This window comes from Engraulis encrasicolus, chromosome 22, assembly GCF_034702125.1.
Source record: "Engraulis encrasicolus isolate BLACKSEA-1 chromosome 22, IST_EnEncr_1.0, whole genome shotgun sequence".
Lineage (NCBI taxonomy): Eukaryota > Metazoa > Chordata > Actinopteri > Clupeiformes > Engraulidae > Engraulis > Engraulis encrasicolus.
In genome coordinates this window covers 4,259,980-4,277,061 of record NC_085878.1, presented here as the reverse complement: position 1 = coordinate 4,277,061, position 17,082 = coordinate 4,259,980, and the positions used below count along the sequence as shown (strand labels likewise).

Here is a 17,082-nt window from a genome sequence, read left to right as displayed (position 1 = left end):
ATGAACTGATTAGCGGCTTTAACCCATTTAAGTCTAAGGCGCGTGTTAAAAACGCCTGCTGAATGCCTAGGCCCATTTTGGGAAAAGGTGCCCTCAGCCTATGAAAACCAAGTATCTCAGTCTCTGAAGCACACAACAACATGTGCATTGGATTGTGTTCATTCAGCTCCAACATACCCAAATATTTAATTTAAAAAAAACCCTCAAATCTCAAGAGCCTGAATGCAGTGTCTGTCGCTCTATGCGTGGATCATGTCCCAACCCTGCCTCATCTCTCCCTACCACTTTGTTTCCTGTCCTGTCCTGTCTTATTCTATGTATTGATGTGACCAAACTTATTTAATGTATTTATTCAATTATTTATAATATCATTGTTGATTTTTAATTTGAGGCGAACTCTATTACCTGTACTGGCCATGAAATGGCCACAGTTGCATATTTGGCCATAAATGTAAACAAACAAACAAAATCATTATTCTATGTAATAAAGCCACAAAAGCTCATACACTATTGGCCTATATTATTAATAACAGAAAAACAACAACAACAAAAAAACTGTCAAATGGAAAAAAAAAAAACATGGTTAATTTCCTAAAGGCTATTGTTGTTCTCTATACTCCCGTGTAGGTGCTCCTTGTGTGGCTATGTGTGCAGCCACCCCCCATCCCTCAAGTCCCACATGTGGAAGCATGCGGGTGACAAGAACTACAACTACGAGCAAGTGAACAAGGCCATCAACGAAGCCATCTCCCAGAGCGGACGGTGAGCTCCTTTAAAGCCTTTAAAGCCCATTGGGAAACTCCAACTCCCATTGTCATTGTGACACAGCACTCCACAGCACACAAGTGAACACTGCACACTGCACACAACGAAATTGCATTTATGCCTCACCCGTGCAAGGGGGCAGCCCTCAGTGGCGCCCCATGGGGAGCAGTGCGGTGGGACGGTACCATGCTCAGGGTACCTCAGTCATGGAGGAGGATGGGGGAGAGCACTGGTTGATTACTCTCCCCACCAACCTGGCGGGTCGGGAGTCGAACCGGCAACCTCTGGGATGCAAGTCTGACGCCCTAACCGCTCACCCATGACTGCCCAGATTCTAGACCAGGGATTCTTAACCATAGGGCCGCGGACCAAAGTTGGGCCGCGCGCCGCACAACCTCCAGGGCCGCAGAAAACGTTCAGTTTCGCACCAGTGGGCCGCCAGGGCCGCGGGACTGCACGGACGAGTAGCGTTATTAAGCCCAAATGCTTCCGACGCATTTAGAATAGTGTGAGCCTTTTCCCAAATTCAACTCTGTCATAACGCAATGACCACACCCCGCTGTTTTTTTTGTTCGGGGGAGTAGGAGATTCATCAAGAACAAGATGGAAAGACACGTTGTAGGCTATTTGGAAAAAGAGAAATTACCAACCGCTTTCCAGCTGCTTTGGCGACGTCTTCTGTGTCCTAATATCCTCACGTTTTAGTCGTTAGAACTAGGTGTTCAACGGTTACTCAAAATAATTCTAGTTACTGAATCTTTATCCCTTATACTTGTCCAAGTGTCTACACATTAGTCCTTTCACGAATTTTGCTTGATACTGGAACGTTTTCCAAACGGCTGTGGAATTTCTTTTCATGTCTGTTTCTCTTCACGTTGCGTTTTCACATCAGCAGAAAAGCGTCCTGATTTTGCGATCAGCAAATTCATTACAAATCGCAAGTCAAGAGTTGTCACACAAACTCTGAGCTGTCAGAGAGGCATTCAAATGTGTGAATGACTCTGGTTGGCTAAACTGAGTGTATTTGAGGAGTGAAATCAAATGAGTGAGATTAATATCAGCCTAACATTAATACAGTTCTATCCCTTGTGATAATATAATTGCATATTTATTTATAATTTATATCATAATGTAATAGGCCTATATATTGTATTATAGTATCCCAATAATATAATATAATATAATATAATATAATATAATATAATATAATATAATATAATATAATATAATATAATATAATATAATATAAAGGGCCTAATATAGGCTAAATTAATAGCCTATGGGCCCCGGGATGCTGTGCACTGGAAAAAATGGGCCTCGAAGTCAAAAAGGTTAAGGATCCCTGTTCTAGACCCTACGCATCCTCGTACCCCTGCGTGATGTTTCGACAGTACTTGACCAGGTGGCAATATTGGACATTGAGAGCATACCCACCACGTAATGATGTGACAAATATAGCCTACTGCTAGCTTGTCTTGGGAAAGTAGAAATCCCCCTTGCGGACCACCTGAGCCCTGTCACAGACCACCAGTGGTCCCCAAACCACACTTTGAAAATCACTGGACCAAGTCTAGGCGACCTCCTAAATTGGCCCTTTTCCGCTGTACTTATAATATGGTTATAATTCTTGATGTGGGGTGGAAATCCTCCATGATTGTAGATATAGACTGATAATCCATCATCATTTTCGATGTAGGTGCTTTGTATTTCATTATTTCAGATGCAGAAGGGGATATTATCCATCTTAGTTCTGGATCTAACTACATAAATAAGTTACAGTTGGTAAAAGTATAAAAAAACAGCCTTGATGTTGTGCTGGACTTCAACCAGCAGCAAACCAAAGGAGGCGGGTCAACAATATACTGTTTGGGAAACGTTCATTGTTATGCTCTTGGTCAGACCAAGTCTCGAAGAGATTTGAAGGTCGATGATAATGAGGCTATGGTTACTCTGCATGACTGCGTTTAATTTCCCCTTCTCACCCTCTCGTAGTTCCCCCACTGTTGGCCAGAAAGCCCCAGCCCCAGGTGTCGAGCCCAAAGCGGAGGCTCCCGTGGTGCTGTTGGGAAGGCAGGAGAACCTCACCTCCCTACCCGCAGGCCTGGGGAGGTCGCTGGGGCCCCGTGACGGCAGCGGTGGTGGTGTGGCAGAGGGAGGAGGAGGAGGAGGAGGAGGAGGAGGAGGCGCGGGCGCGGCGTCCGCCAAGGAGCGCGCTGGCCTGGAGTACTGCATGCTCCTCTTCTGCTGCTGCATCTGCGGGTTCGAGTCGACCAGCAAGGAGCAGCTGCTGGAGCACATGAAGGAGCACGAGGGAGACATCATCAGCATCATCCTCAATAAGGAGCAGCAGCAGCAGCAGCAGCAAGAACAGCAGCAGCAGCCACAGCTGCAGTCCCAGGCTTGGCCAGCAGAGGGCAGTGTGGAACCATGAGAGAGCGCATCCTTATCGCCATTGAGGCTCTCTCTGCCTCATCTCCTCTCCTCCCTCTCACCCTCTTTCTCTCTCTGTCTCTACTTGTTTGTCTATTTTGCCTTCTTTGTTTCTTTCTTTGTTTCTTTCGGTCTTTCTTTCTTTTCTGTCTTTCTCAGTCTCTCACCTTCCTCCTTTCTCCTCAGGAGTTTATCTGATTGTTAGTCATCCCCTTGTCCCCTTCACACTGTAGAGCCAGTAAAAGCTTCACGCTGAGCCTGCGCACTTTACACACACACACGCACACGCACACACACACACAAGCTTGTATATACGTATACACCCAAGCATGCACAAAGCATCGGTTGATCTACATACTCGGTTAAGAAGTGGGTTGTTTTTGTAGAATTTTTCTATATCGCTCGTTTTCTTTCCCCCAGCCCTCTCCCTCTCCTCATGTCCTTTCTGTTAAGAGAATTTCCTCCAGCCCTCTCTTTTTTTAAATGTGCATGGAATAACAAGGGTTTTTTTTTTCTTTTTGCAGAACCAAAAAGAGAGAAAAAAGAACTGTAACTCAGATAGCATTGTAATGTTTTACAAGCGTAGGCTGGATCGTTGTTGTATATTGGCTTGTGTAATTATAGAATTAGGAATTTAATTTAAGATCTTTCATACCTCACTCTCGTAGAGTCAGCAGTTAGGAGCAGCTCTGCTTGTAAGAGATTTGTGTTTGCAAGTAAGCACAAAGGCAGCTTCTCTGTTTCACTGTAAAAGGGTATTAATGTCGACATGGCAAGGATACATGGCGTGCATTCCAATATGCGACCTTGCGTCCTCCACTTGTGCTTGTGGCCTCGTACCAGGAAGTAATGCGAAGTGACGACATCACTGACAGCAGCATTATATTTCAATATCTCGCAAAAGCTCAATTGTAAAGTCATTTTCTCATTTGCAAACTGGATGGTGAATGAAGAATAGTCCCCCAAAAATTGTTTTGGCTAGGCTGACAGCGGGAAAAGTTCATTCTTTTCTCCACGGAGGCGAGGCATCAGTAAAATGTGAGGCCACAAGCACAAGTGGAGGATGCAAGGTTGCATATTGGAATTCACAAAATGTATACGTTTCATTTATCCGTTGAGCAGTCGTGTTGTACAGGAGTAGAATTTGGTGCTTGGGGGGGGGGTCAAGGTTGATTTTAATGATTGTACTTTGGGTTAGTATTTATCCGTTGTATTTATATAACTGCATTTGATTCCGTTAATGGCCCGTGTACATCAGGCACTACCTACGCGACCCAGGTAGCTGGGGTGATTGAAGAAGTTTCGCCATGAATTCGTTTTATTCGCTCTGGACGCTGCACTGGCATGTTTGATTCAGCTAATCACATAACGGCTCTGTCTTGACAGCCTGGGACATTCCTCGATATGAACGTTCCAATTGGTTTTCGCCTAACCGCGTCATAGCGAATTCGCTTAAGATTAGCTTGAGTTTAATCGTCAAAATTCGCCCTGGTCGCTCAAGAAGCTTCGCTCCTGGCGAATTCGCTCTGGTAGCAATGACTTCCGCAGCGCAGGTCGCTTAGTTCGCCTTCGATGTACACGGGGCTTATGTGTTCTGGCATGGTCATGAGGGCCTTTATACACCACCACAGCGACACACACATGCACATAGTCACACACCAGAAGTGCTTACACACACACACACACACTATGGTGCATACATCCATACAGAACATAAAGGAGCACCTTGAAAGGCTTTCGAGGTTGCTCCATGGTGCTCTAGTCCTCCAGGCCTCTTAGTAAAGAGACTGTACCTTCCTGTGGCTAACCTCACCCACCGTGAGAAACATGTCCTTAACCTCAGAGTCTAGCCAGTGGGATACCGTCTAGTGTAGTCGTCTTGAGTCCGTTGGCTGCCATTCGTTATGTCTGAATGATAATGCAAACCCCCGTTTGGGGTTGTCTTCGAGGCCACCAGTCGCCCCATCATCCGAGATTCTTTTTTATTATTATCAATATTATTATTATTATTATTATTTATATGGGAGTATAATAACTACTTGTATTTATGATGGTAATTGTCCTCACTGTGTTGGAGAAAAGTGATATTTTCCAGTTGTTATGATTGATTATGATTACGATTACGATTATTATTATTATTGAATATCCATGTCTTCATAGAGTTTTGCCTTGCGTAGGAACCATAGTTTAGGACTGTTTAGGAAAGTGTGTATTTAAGTGTGTGAGGTCAGACCTGACACAGACTTAGTTCCGTTATCAAACCGTTAGTGAAATGAAGAGGCTGTTCTCAATCTGGTCCAAGACTCCAAGTAGTTTTTTTTGTTTTGTTTTCTGTTTACCATTTCTACTTTGCATTCATCTGCCAGTGGTTTCACTGTAGCCGGGTTTGGGCTTAGACCCCTTCTCTCAGATACACACTGGGCCGTAGTTGGCCCATCTCTGTCTCTGTCTCTCTACCTCCACACCCCCCCCCTCCCCCTGCCAAAATTGTCTGTCCCCACGGCCCCCTGACCTCTCACAGTGTGACGCTGTGAGCCAAGCGAACCGATAGTTATTCTGTATGCAGAATATTACCCACCACATGATTTGCATTCGCCTTCTGCTTCACATGTCAACAGAAAGCAATGCAAAATCATGAGGCTAAAATGAAAATCCATAATTCATGCGATTTTTTTTTATTTATTTTATTTTTTTTATTCCCTTTGTTTTTCTTTTTCTCCTTTTTTGTCTTCCTCCATCCCCTATATCACCTAGCTCTTCCCTGTCTATTTTTATGTTTTATTTTGGGGGCGGGGGTATAGCAAAAAGTCTATCAAAGAAATGACATTTTCGCTTTGTGTAGGGTAAAAAAGGAAAAAGGGTGACACACACAACTCATTAGCATACTGAATGATCATTGTCACCAACTTCATTTACAATTCTAAATGATGTGACAATGCACTAAACCACGGCTTGCATGCTAAGTCTGGGGCCCAGCCTCCTAATTTGGCGTGATGAAAGTATTGCGACAGAAGGCCTTGTAAATTTGTACATGATGCCTCCCGACAAATGAATCTGTGTGGTCTTTTCATCATTCCTCTTGACCACACCACACGAGTCACGATGAACAAGACCCTCCCTGCAGCGCAGTCTCAGTGTCGTCATGGTGACATTGACTCAGTGACCCCAAAGTTTTCATGCATAATGCATCCTGCCCTGCACACCAAGGCAGTACCATTTATTACCCACAACACAACTGTTAAGAGCGTTGGCACACAAGATGCAAAGTGTGACAACATGTATTTGGCATTAGCTTGTAATTTAGGGTTTTTTTTTTCCATGAAACGACAAGGATCATTGTGTATGTGTTTGTGTGTGTGTCTTTGCCAGTGTGTGTAGACATGGGAAATTCGTCTCGGGGCCACACAAGGACCGTGACACATCTGACCTCCACCAGGCTTGTACGAAATTCCGAATGGAAAGAATTTCAATTCAAAGTAATGCCATAATACGAACACTAGGTGGTGGTGTTCTATGTACTTTCTATGGGTGGTGTAGATTAAATTCAAAGAATTTCAAGGTAATGGCACCACCTAGTGTTCGTATTATGGCATTATTTTGAATTGAAATTCTTTCCATTCGGAATTTCGTATAAGCCTGACCTCCAGACCCGTCCATTACTCGTCCGTACTCGGTGTACATGTGGAAACGGCTCATACATGCGCAAGTACATTCTTACCAATGTGGACTTCATGTACGTCTGCAAGGAACAGAGATATTTTTAATCATTATTTTTTTTGTATATTTTTTTTTTTCCAGTTACACTGACATTTTACATTCGGACAATGACCATCACTCATATCGGGGCCTAACATTATTTGTACAGAGTGTCCAGAGACGTGATGGTAATATTCAGCAGAGACTGTCTGTAACTGTTCTGAAGGGATCTCCACTTGTGTGCCTTGCCCTCCATTTCAAAACCGCAGAGATGGCACCACTCACAACAGTGTTGCCACTCCTCCTAAGGTTGTAAACACTGGCTACCATGGAAACCAGTGTGGGTCTCATAGCAACCTCGGATTTAGAGTACTTTGTGTTCACCGTTGTGATCTATGGGTCTCTGACACATCACAAGCCATGGTACTGGAGTGTCTGGCATTCAACGTGTAAATTATAAACTGTAGTATTGAGAAGAAGAAAAAAAAAAACTGACATGCTTTTGTAAAGAATTATCTATTTTTCTAAATGCCTTCTTTAAAGCACTACAGGGAAACGAATACAAACAAAATGGCCAACTTAAAAAACTTTTTAAAGCCAAAGTTATAAAGAGGTGTTTTTTGTTGTCTTCATTACGTTGTATATGAGGGAATGATTTTAGTTTTTAGTAATTTAATTTAGCACATCGAGCAGCATGTTTTGGTGCCAAAGGAGAGGAGCATATGTGAGCTTCAAGTGAATGTCAGCATGGCTCATATCCTCCCTCCTGGAAAAGGATTCTAATGTTCTCATTGGTTAACAACAATACATTCTTTTATGCTTTTATGTTCGGGTTCAGTTAGCTTGCATACTGTATTCTTAGGATTTTTTTGCCAATGTATTTTTTGGTAATAAAGTTAAAACATATACTGTAAATGTTGTTGTTGTGGTGTTTATGAGTTCTGTAATGACTTTTTGATCAAGGAAACTTACACATGGGCTTCTTCAAGTTTCTTTTGCTCTCCATACCAGGTGGATATTTAAATTTGTACTGTAATTCACTCCTTTTTTAACAGTATTACACACTTCTTGTCAAAATCTGGTCCTTGTCACACGTCCATGCTGGCACTTTGTCAGCAATGACAGGAAGCACACAGCTGTGTTGTGATTTTTTTATCTTCACTCATACTAGAAGGCGCCTGTCCTGGCCATCTGGCATAGCGGGCATTTGCCAGTGAGTCCAGCCTGCAGCCGGGACCCACTAGTTTGACGCCTTCTCGGTACATCACATGGTAATCAAACATTTCAAACAAGCGATTTAGGGTTAGGTTTAGGGTTAAGGTTAGGGTTAGATTTAGGGTTAGGGTCGTATGACGTAAGCGATAAGTACCGAAAGGGCGTCGAATTAGTGAGTCCCCCCTGCACCCTCGTGGGGCCCTATTTTCAGAAATGTAAACTGCTTTCAGGGCTAGACTAGGGGAGAAATAGGGCCTTGACACTTCTGGCTTAAAGGGCCCCTATGAAAATAGGGGCCCACAAGGGTTCGGGGCCCACTGGTGAGTCAGTTCTAGTTCTAGTTCATCACCAATTATGAGGGGTCCCTTTAAGCCAAAGGTGCCCGGACCCTATTTCTCCTCCAGGCCTGCCCTGCCTCCCATCACGGAGGAAGCACCAAAGTAATTAAGAAGAGTCAAGAAAAAGTGCAAACGCATGGCATATCAAAACAGTCTTCTTTCTTGAAGTTATTTTTGTTTTTACTTGGTTTTTGTTTGGTCATTCTACCCCCATAGTTTGAACCATTTATGGTAGTTCTAATTGACCTTCTGACCTTTTTAATTCATGGAGTATTTAAATGAACACTTTGTTTATACGGTTCTCGTGTTTTTTTTTCCCCACTTTGTATTGTATTCTAAAGAAATAATGAGTAGCTTACTACTCAAGGGTGCATTTCTGGAAAGCGTAGTTGTAAGCAGTTAGCAACGTAGTTGACAATGGGAAAATGCTTTGCAACCACCAAAGTAGCTACCTTAGTTCAGAAATGCACCCCAGAGCGGAATAGTCCCTCATGAGAGAACTGCAAAGAGATGATCTGTTGCTCCAAACTGTTATTGTGGTATAGAACAATTTATATCGTCACCTTCTTAAAATAATCGCCTAAGTCATTTTTTTTCCAGGATTTTCAGGGAACACAAAAACTCCCTCAGAAAGGGGGAGGACATGAGTTAGGAGAAAACGTGAACTTGACCAAAAACGACTTAAGCCATTATTTTAGGAAGGTGACGATATAACACTGATGGTTTTATCCAGAGCCATCTAATAACAGAGTTACGTCACTCCCATAGACCTCTATGAACCAATCTTTCCACAGCAATGGTGGCTCTCATGGAGCCTCACGGAGCGTTAACATGGAAATCCCCATTGACTTTAGTTCTATTAGGAGTTACTTAGTTCTAGGAGGTGGCCGTAGAACACAGAAAATGTGGTAAAGGTAATGTAATTTGTTTGTACTTAATCTTTATTTGGTATGTGATGGTTCTGTGTTAGTTTCCAACGAACTTCTGTTCGTTGGAAACTAACAGTTTACTGTTAAGAAACATTTTAATCTACGCGAATCACATCATCAACCGACTTCCTGGTCCCCGGTTTGCGCAACTCTTATTAAACGGCTCTGGTTTCATCCAAAGCTACTTGCAATTATGTAGGGACAGGGTATTGGTTAGTCTTTTGGAGCAATGGAGTGAAAGTGAAAGTCCATTGGGAAACTCCAACTCCCATTGTCATTGTGACACAGCACTCCACAGCACACAAGTGCACACTGCACACAACGAAATTGCATTTATGCCTCACCCGTGCAAGGGGGCAGCCCTCAGTGGCGCCCCATGGGGAGCAGTGCAGTGGGATGGTACCATGCTCAGGGTACCTCAGTCATGGAGGAGGATGGGGGAGAGCACTGGTTGATTACTCCCCCCACCAACCTGGCGGGTCGGGAATCGAACCGGCAACCTCTGGGATGCAAGTCTGACACCCTAACCGCTCACCCATGACTGCCCCAATGGAGTGAGAAGATGCCTTATTCAAAGACACTTCTAGATACAGTCCCCGGAGTACACTTCAGCCATTAGTGTAGCCTACTAGGTGGGATTCGACCCTGTAACCCTCTGATTCCAGAACAAACTACCTAACCCAAACATTTGAAACTTAAATATTTTCCTCCCTTGTCCTTGTGAGCTATGTAAGACGCTTTATACAGTAAGTGGCCATTCAATTATTTTCATGTAACATGGTCCGGGGGAACATCCATTCCACCTAGGTTATTTATAGATAGCTTTGCATTGCAAGCATTGAGCATGATGTTGCCCGTTGCCATTATCTGTAGAAATAAGCTCTTTGAAGGTTTTTGGGTTTGCTTCTTCCAAACCACAGCCCTTCATGGCTTCTGGATCCTCGTGAAGGTTGGTGCTTGGCGTTTCTTGTTATATATAAACAAGCACTCACGCATCCTAGGCCCCTTTTTGACGAGCACTTTTTTTTTGCACATTGCCCTACATTTAACCATCAAGCGCACAGCTAGAAGCATTCACTTCAATAGAGGCCAATGTCTTCAATGAGGCAGAGCAGCCTGTTTTAATTTAGCTAATTATACCAGTTCATTTAGCACATAACACTCAAGTCATACAGGCCTACCTACTTTTTTCCTGCCGGGAACTGCTGAAAGGCAGCAATTTAGGGGGTGAGTGAGGGTTCTTGCCACATAAACAGCGGTTACTTAAGCACTAATCGAACGGGTATCTCACAGGCCTCTCCTACTGCACTGCAGTCATTAAAAATTGAGATTAGGAAGAAGGTGTTGATTTTTTTTTTCTCCAAGTATTTAAATCAATAAGGGAAATGTGAGAAAGACCCCCCTGACTTATAATGTGGGTTTAACTTACTGTAAAATGGTGTAACCCCAAAGGCTGGCGCTGCAGCGATAAGCGCAAAATGGATCCCTCTCTCCTCTCGTGGAGAATAAGTAATTCTACCTCTTAATCCCTCCATTTCACTATACTGTAGCAACTCGAACTCTTGTCTCCATGCATGCGTGCCACAAAGCCTGCACTGCTCCACCAATAAGTCTCGTGAACAAGATCACATTTTTATATAGGACCCCACCCCAGAGACTGGAGATCAAGGGAGAGGAAAAATGGAAATCACTTAAGAGAGAGGGAGCAACACTCTTGGTTGCAAGTGGCTTCTTAGGTCTTGTCGTTTGTATATACCACATAATTCCACATCTTTTTTTTCCTCCCTCCACCCCCAGTTTCCAAGTCTGGTGGTGGTGTGTTGTGGTCTGGTGAACTTAAAGGGAGATAAATACAAAGAATTCTCTATTCCTAAGCTTAACAATTCCTTGTGGAGTTTTTGGGGACAGATGGGGCTTAGTTCTAATAGGCTGGGGCCTTTCTCCGATTGAAGTTTTGGGTCTAAACTCGCAGCGGCAGGCAGACGATACGGGGTGGCAGAATGGGCCGCAACCTACTTTTTTTTTGCTTTGTGGCTGATCAAGAAATAAACCCAGACAAACAAGTGCCATCCACGAGGAGGAGTGAAGAAAAAGAAATGGGGGGAGGCATTAAACATTTAGGCTTTTCTTCCCCCATAATCCTCTATTCCAGTAAGCGGCCTGCCAATTTATTTTCTTAAATCTCTTTGATAATCTTCAGCCCTTTCATGTCAGCTGCTGCATGATTTTTTATTATTATTTTTTTTCCTCTCTTCTTTTTCATTTTTCCTCACCATATCTGGATGCCCACTGATTTTCCTCCTTTGCTGCAGCTAATATCTGATATGAATGCAACGGGGGAGTTCAATGACATGGCCCTCTTGAAATATAAAAGGGATGTGTGACCAGTCTGAATGATTGGAATTTCATGTGCAACAAGTGACAGTCAAGACTTATCTGAATATGGATTTGCCAGAAGGACAAGGTGAATTACAGATAACGCCTTGTTTTCCCTCCCAAAACCCAGTGTTTTATGATAGTGATGTTGTTTCATTGTCCTACTACTGATACACAATTTTCTATGCAAGCCAAGTTTATTTTCATACTGCATCATGGCATGTCATACAAAAAGACCAAAAATGTGCTTGGCAAAAACAAAAGTAAAAACAAGTTTGAGGAAGTGAAGAGAAATAATACACAATTAATAAACATGGAAAAATAAAAGATTACCAAGTATGTGTATACTTAAGGATAAAAGTAAATTATAATTCACTGAAGCGTCTGAGAACGGTTTTGTCTCGGTTTGAACTATCAGTGATAACACTATTTATTATGACCCAGCTTGATGAAATCTCATGGTAGATATCTTAGAACTATTATAATTTGTTCAAATAGCTTAAAATCACACGTTATAGGTAGTAGAGCTACACATTTATGTTATAACATAATCAATCTGAACTTGTATTTAATTCAAGTTATTTCCCTAAATTATTCTCAGGATTTATAAGAACATGCCCATTTCATTACTTTCTTCCCAGTAGCAAAGTTAACTCATGAATAGAAATGTGGATGTATTTCTTGTGTTGATCATATGTATACTATACATTTTAAGACACCATGCCTGTTTTTCGTGGCTTGCCCTCTGGATCATCCCATGAACTCTGCAAAACAGATCAAGATCGTTAAGTTTAATACTGTTTACTTTTTCTGAAAAGTTTGTACAAAAACAGCTGTCAAATCAAATACCCTGGGAGTTTAAAGTGGTAAAATCACATACGGGAGGGATCTCTGTGCTGTACTGTAGGTGTTGTGAAATGGAAGCTCAACCCTCATGAGGGAACCAAGACGGTGTCTCACCATGGTGATAAGATAGTCAATCTCATGCGTTCCTCTGTATGGGCCCAAGCTGTTCCAGACAAACGGATGATAAGGTTTCCTGCACAATACATTCACACAGCGTGTTTAAAGCACCTCACCTCATACTCTCATGCACCCACCAGGGGGTGGCTTCCAGTCACACAAAAAAGGATGTCAAGGAAACTCAACAGGAACTATCTCTAGAGGCAGTTTGTCTATGAGTTTGCCTATTATGCTGTCTGACACTGTATTGATGGTGGGGTAACAGGCGAAGCCTGCCAAAGATGGAGCTCACAGTTCCCAAGCAACCCCGGAGACAAACGTCAATGCAAACTATGAAGAGGAACATCCATTTCTAGCATCATTGTGATCACACTTGTTATTAACACCATACACTCTTGAATTTCTCTCGTGTGTCAATCAATGGGTGTTATTAGTTGTATAATTGCAATATACAGTCATTGGTGATCCCCCTCAATGTACCATTCTATAATGAGATGTAATGATGATGGTGCCTAATGGATAGGAAGGTGGTTGAAAGATTAATCACCGCACACTGGTATCTTTGCTGGTAGTTTATTTGGTGAACCAAATAAACTACCAGCAAAGATACCAGTGTGCTGTGATTCATCTTTCATTTACTTGGATTACTCTTACTGCACATCACCAGCACCTGGACAAGTGGTTGTGCACAGGGATGTTACTTTGAGTACTAGATAGGAAGGTGGTCTTAGGATCAGAGGGTTACAGGTTTTAATCCCACCCTTACCGCTCCCTTCACCTCCATCCATGGCTAAGAATCCTGGTCCTAACCTACGTTGACCTTATGACTCTACATTCTCTGTCTATCTCTTCTTCCTCTGCCTTCCTGCTTTTTCTGCCTCTCTTCTCTACCTCTCCTTTTAAATCTATCTCTAACAATGTTTTTTCCCATTTGTTAAGCACTTTGAGTTACATGCCTTGTATGACACAGTGCTATACAAATACAATTATTATTATTATTAGTAAAGGGCAAGGCACCTAACCCCACATTCCTCCACCTGTAACCAATACCCTGTAAATAACTGTAAGTCACTTGGGATAAAACCTTCAGGTAAGTGTAATGTAATGCAGGGTTTCCTCTATTGCTAAGGTGCCCACCATGGCAACAAACACCTACCACTTTGCCTAAGTCCACTGAAAACATTACGATTTTGGGGTTGAGAATGAAATTCCTAAATTTGAGTCACCAAAAAGGTTCACTTTTAGGGTTTTTCATGTCATACTTCAGTTCTTATGAAACTGCACAGCATCCATTGATGATAGTCATGTGTCTCCGATACCACCAGCTAACCCCCCACCACCTTGACTAACAAAATTTCTGTGGGAAACACTATAATGCAATGTAATAATGAAGCGGTAATTCCCAGATGTGAGCATGCAGCATGGAGTTGGCTACTACATCACCTCTGTGGGCGCTGGTGCAGGTGCTGTGTTGAGGCCTTGTATATCTCTTCCTTAAGTCTCCCCAGCCTCTCCTTGATGAGCTGCTGGGACGATTTATACCTGGTGGGCGGCGGCCTTGTGTCTGGCCTACTCATGTCTTCGGTAGGACTAGGATCTGTCATTGTAACTACACACAGTAATAGCACATTAAAATCATACACTGATGATGGGTGATGATGGGTACTGAGAATGTGTGATGGGTACTCGGAATGTGTGGTTTAACGAATAGACTAGCCAAATGTTACTACAGGGCTCTCATGGGTTGATTTTTGCTGCAAATCTAAGTCAAAGGCTCCTCTCCTATTAGATTTAACGGTGACACTTTACTTGACGCCGGCGTCATACGGATGCCATAAGTGCAGTGTCATAATAGTGTCAAAACCCTGTCATGACACAGTCATGAGCGAGTTATAAACATGGTGGCAGTGTCATAAATATTTTATGGTCATGATAAGTTGACATTGTCACTCAGTGATAAAGTCATAAAATGTTTATGACATTGACATAATGTTTATGACACATGAATGACTGCATTATGACACTGTTATGACATTGTTATGTCATGCATATGACACCTGTGTCAAGTTAAGTGTTACGGATTTAACTCAAGATGACATAATGAGGAAAATGCTGAAACCTAATAGCCTACTGGAGTACCCCAATGGCCACCTGTTATCAGGCAGGGCTGGACTGGTAGTTTGGCATACAGGGCATTTTCCCGGTGGGCCGACACTCCTCATGGCCCGACTCTGTTGTTTTTTTTTTGTTTATTGCTGGCCCACAATTTAGGTGGGGAGGCTCACTGATGCATCCTTAGGTAATATACAGTGGACTGAAACCATCATAATTCTAGTATGGGTGTGGAGGTGAGGGCTGGTCTATGCCGAAATGCCCGGATCAGTTTGTTGTCCCAGTCCAGCTGTTATCAGGCATGTTGTTTACTTCTCTGTTGGCCTTGGTTACACAATGTAGTTAAAGTTACTGTAGCTAAACTTTAACTTCTAAGGCTTCTTCTGACCCACGCTGATAGAATGGACAGACCAGTAAAAGTGCTAATATTGAACCTACGTAGTATTAATACTGTAACCTGCACTGAAAAATGCATTGCTGGAATACAGAATATGCCATCAAATACTGAATACAAAATGCCTAGTCAAGTTCTTCTCACCTTTTGTGCTTTCAGAATCACAGGTCGATTCTAAAGAAAATGATAGTTAGATTAATGCATCAATAAATGTGGATATAAAGTAGGTCTGATTAAAAATGTGTGAACTTGGAAAATACAGGATTATGTTTGCCCGAATTTAAATTAGTCTGGTATGCTCATCCATCTGTCAGTTGGCATGAACTATGATGTGAATCTTTACTTGCCTTTGGAGTTAGCTGAAGCAGACTCACGGGGTGTGCGAAACGCTTTATTTGTGCAACTTCTGGAACTCTTGCTTTCAATGCTGGTGTCAGTCCTGGGAGTACAACTTTTGCTGCTGTTGTTGCTGCTACTACTACTACTACTGCTTCTGCTACTGCTGCTGTAACTACTGTTACTTCTTCTATTACTAGGACTGCTACATTTTGACGGAGAATATGATTGCGACATACTTGCAACCTACCTAGGTGATTCTCTGGCGGCGTGAATAATGGCTACTTGGCCACAGTGGATGAAAGAACTTTGGGTAGGCTTCTCTCTAATAGGATCTGTCTGGCAGTAGCCATGGAAACAGTTAGACAACAAGGACAAGCAAACACTTGAAGCCATAAAGGTGTCCAGCCTCGCGCTAATTTAGAGGCAACTGTGCGCAATCAAGGCTCCCAAATGTCTACAGCTAGTACAGCATCAGTTTTATTGAAGTTCATTGCGTATGTCATAGTTGCAATATTATCAGTCGCACGCTCGCGCAGTCATAGCTTAAGTAAACCCCCTCCCTCCCCCTTCCATCTCACTGAGACATTGGTTGTCAGTGCAACAAAGTATCTAGCTAGAGCTAGATCTGACAACAGTCAGTCAGTGTTGAAATGTCAACAATCATTTCGATATCATTACGTGGCCAGTTCACACAAGTGGCAGGTACATTGGCTGTGTATGACCATTTGAAAATCTGAAAGCCTTTCGTTTCATTTCTAAATACATTCTCCGTTTTGGAAGGGCGCACAGCCCACTCTTTTGACGCTTCACAGCAGGACAGCTTTGGCCAGCCATAGCGTACTACACCAGTGTTCGTGGGAGAGTAACCAAGACGAGGGGAGTGGCTTGAAGGCAGCCGATAAGAAACTACAATTTGAAAGGGTAGGAGGGAGAATGAATGAAGGGCTACCGCAAATGTTTTGCGCGTTGTGTGTAGCACTAGAATTGACGAATGCTCTTTCTGTCAGCGCACGACATAGCCTGCCCATCGCGGAACCCCGAGATTAGCAAGTGATGCGATCAGAGATTTGCTGACATCCCCCTCTGTGGCGTGAGTAGGAAACGCCGCTGCGAAACGGGCCTTTCAATGAATGAAAATAGATGTAGTTCTAGAAATCGGTTTGAATGTTCCGTCCATATATTACCTTGACGCATGGTTAGTTGATTCCAGCCGCCTTGCATTTGCCCGCCTTTCATTTACTGGTGTAGTTCTAGCTCGTCATTGTACGACAGTTTGTAAAGCTATGGAAGCAAACCACGACGAATAGCTGGTGTTTCTGCGAACTCGCCGTGGACATTATGCTGTTTAATGATAGCATACGATGGAGATGTGATGTCACCAGTTCTATCCAAAACAGAACATGCCTGGTCCGCCGCCGTTATCCCTATAGACTTAAATTATGATTTGCTGTTGTTAAACTTCAAACCTCAAAATACATTCAATCATTTATACATTTCTCAAACAACTCAGTAAGTAACCTACATC

The 17,082-nt window shown here is 42.8% G+C and overlaps 3 protein-coding genes across 5 annotated transcripts in view; 2 read left to right on the top strand and 1 right to left on the bottom strand.

Moving 5' to 3' along the window:
- Nucleotides 1-5,500, top strand: part of znf507 (zinc finger protein 507) — a 31,809-nt gene extending 26,309 nt beyond the window's left edge. Inside the window, exons 8-9 of the mRNA XM_063189166.1 lie at nt 628-762; nt 2,758-5,500. Of these exons, the coding sequence (XP_063045236.1) occupies nt 628-762; nt 2,758-3,196 (574 nt within the window). The 3' untranslated portion in view covers nt 3,197-5,500. The remainder of the gene's footprint in view (nt 1-627; nt 763-2,757) is intronic.
- Nucleotides 5,501-11,945: 6,445 nt separating this feature from the next.
- On the bottom strand, nt 11,946-16,816 carry LOC134439003 (uncharacterized). 2 transcript variants are annotated; one of them, XM_063188797.1, is made up of 5 exons: nt 16,742-16,816; nt 15,363-15,392; nt 14,156-14,321; nt 12,710-12,788; nt 11,946-12,513 (listed from the first exon to the last, which is right to left on the bottom strand). In XM_063188797.1, the coding sequence occupies exons 1-5, from the start codon at nt 16,791-16,793 to the stop codon at nt 12,460-12,462; spliced, it is 381 nt and encodes a 126-aa protein (XP_063044867.1). In that variant the 5' UTR covers nt 16,794-16,816; the 3' UTR covers nt 11,946-12,459. The 2 variants fall into 2 exon arrangements, with proteins under 2 accessions (XP_063044867.1, XP_063044866.1); XM_063188796.1 differs by lacking the exon at nt 16,742-16,816 and adding an exon at nt 15,566-15,993.
- The window catches only part of dpy19l3 (dpy-19 like C-mannosyltransferase 3), a 91,730-nt gene continuing 90,822 nt past the window's right edge, over nt 16,175-17,082 (top strand). Inside the window, exon 1 of one of the 2 annotated variants that reach the window (XM_063188794.1) lies at nt 16,175-16,478. The gene's annotated coding sequence lies outside the window, so the exon portion shown is untranslated. Of the gene's footprint in view, nt 16,648-17,082 lie in introns of both variants that reach the window. The other variant, XM_063188793.1, reaches the window with a different exon arrangement.

Bases quoted from the DNA above. Each gene is read 5' to 3' on its own strand.
- LOC134439003 (XM_063188796.1), bottom strand. From the start codon at position 15,791: ATGTCGCAATCATATTCTCCGTCAAAATGTAGCAGTCCTAGTAATAGA. The intron at 15,393-15,565 runs GCAAGTAAAGAT...CATTTTCTTTAG, and splicing joins TGCTTCAGCTAACTCCAAAG to AATCGACCTGTGATTCTGAA. The intron at 14,322-15,362 runs GTGAGAAGAACT...TACTGTGTGTAG, and splicing joins TGATTCTGAAAGCACAAAAG to TTACAATGACAGATCCTAGT.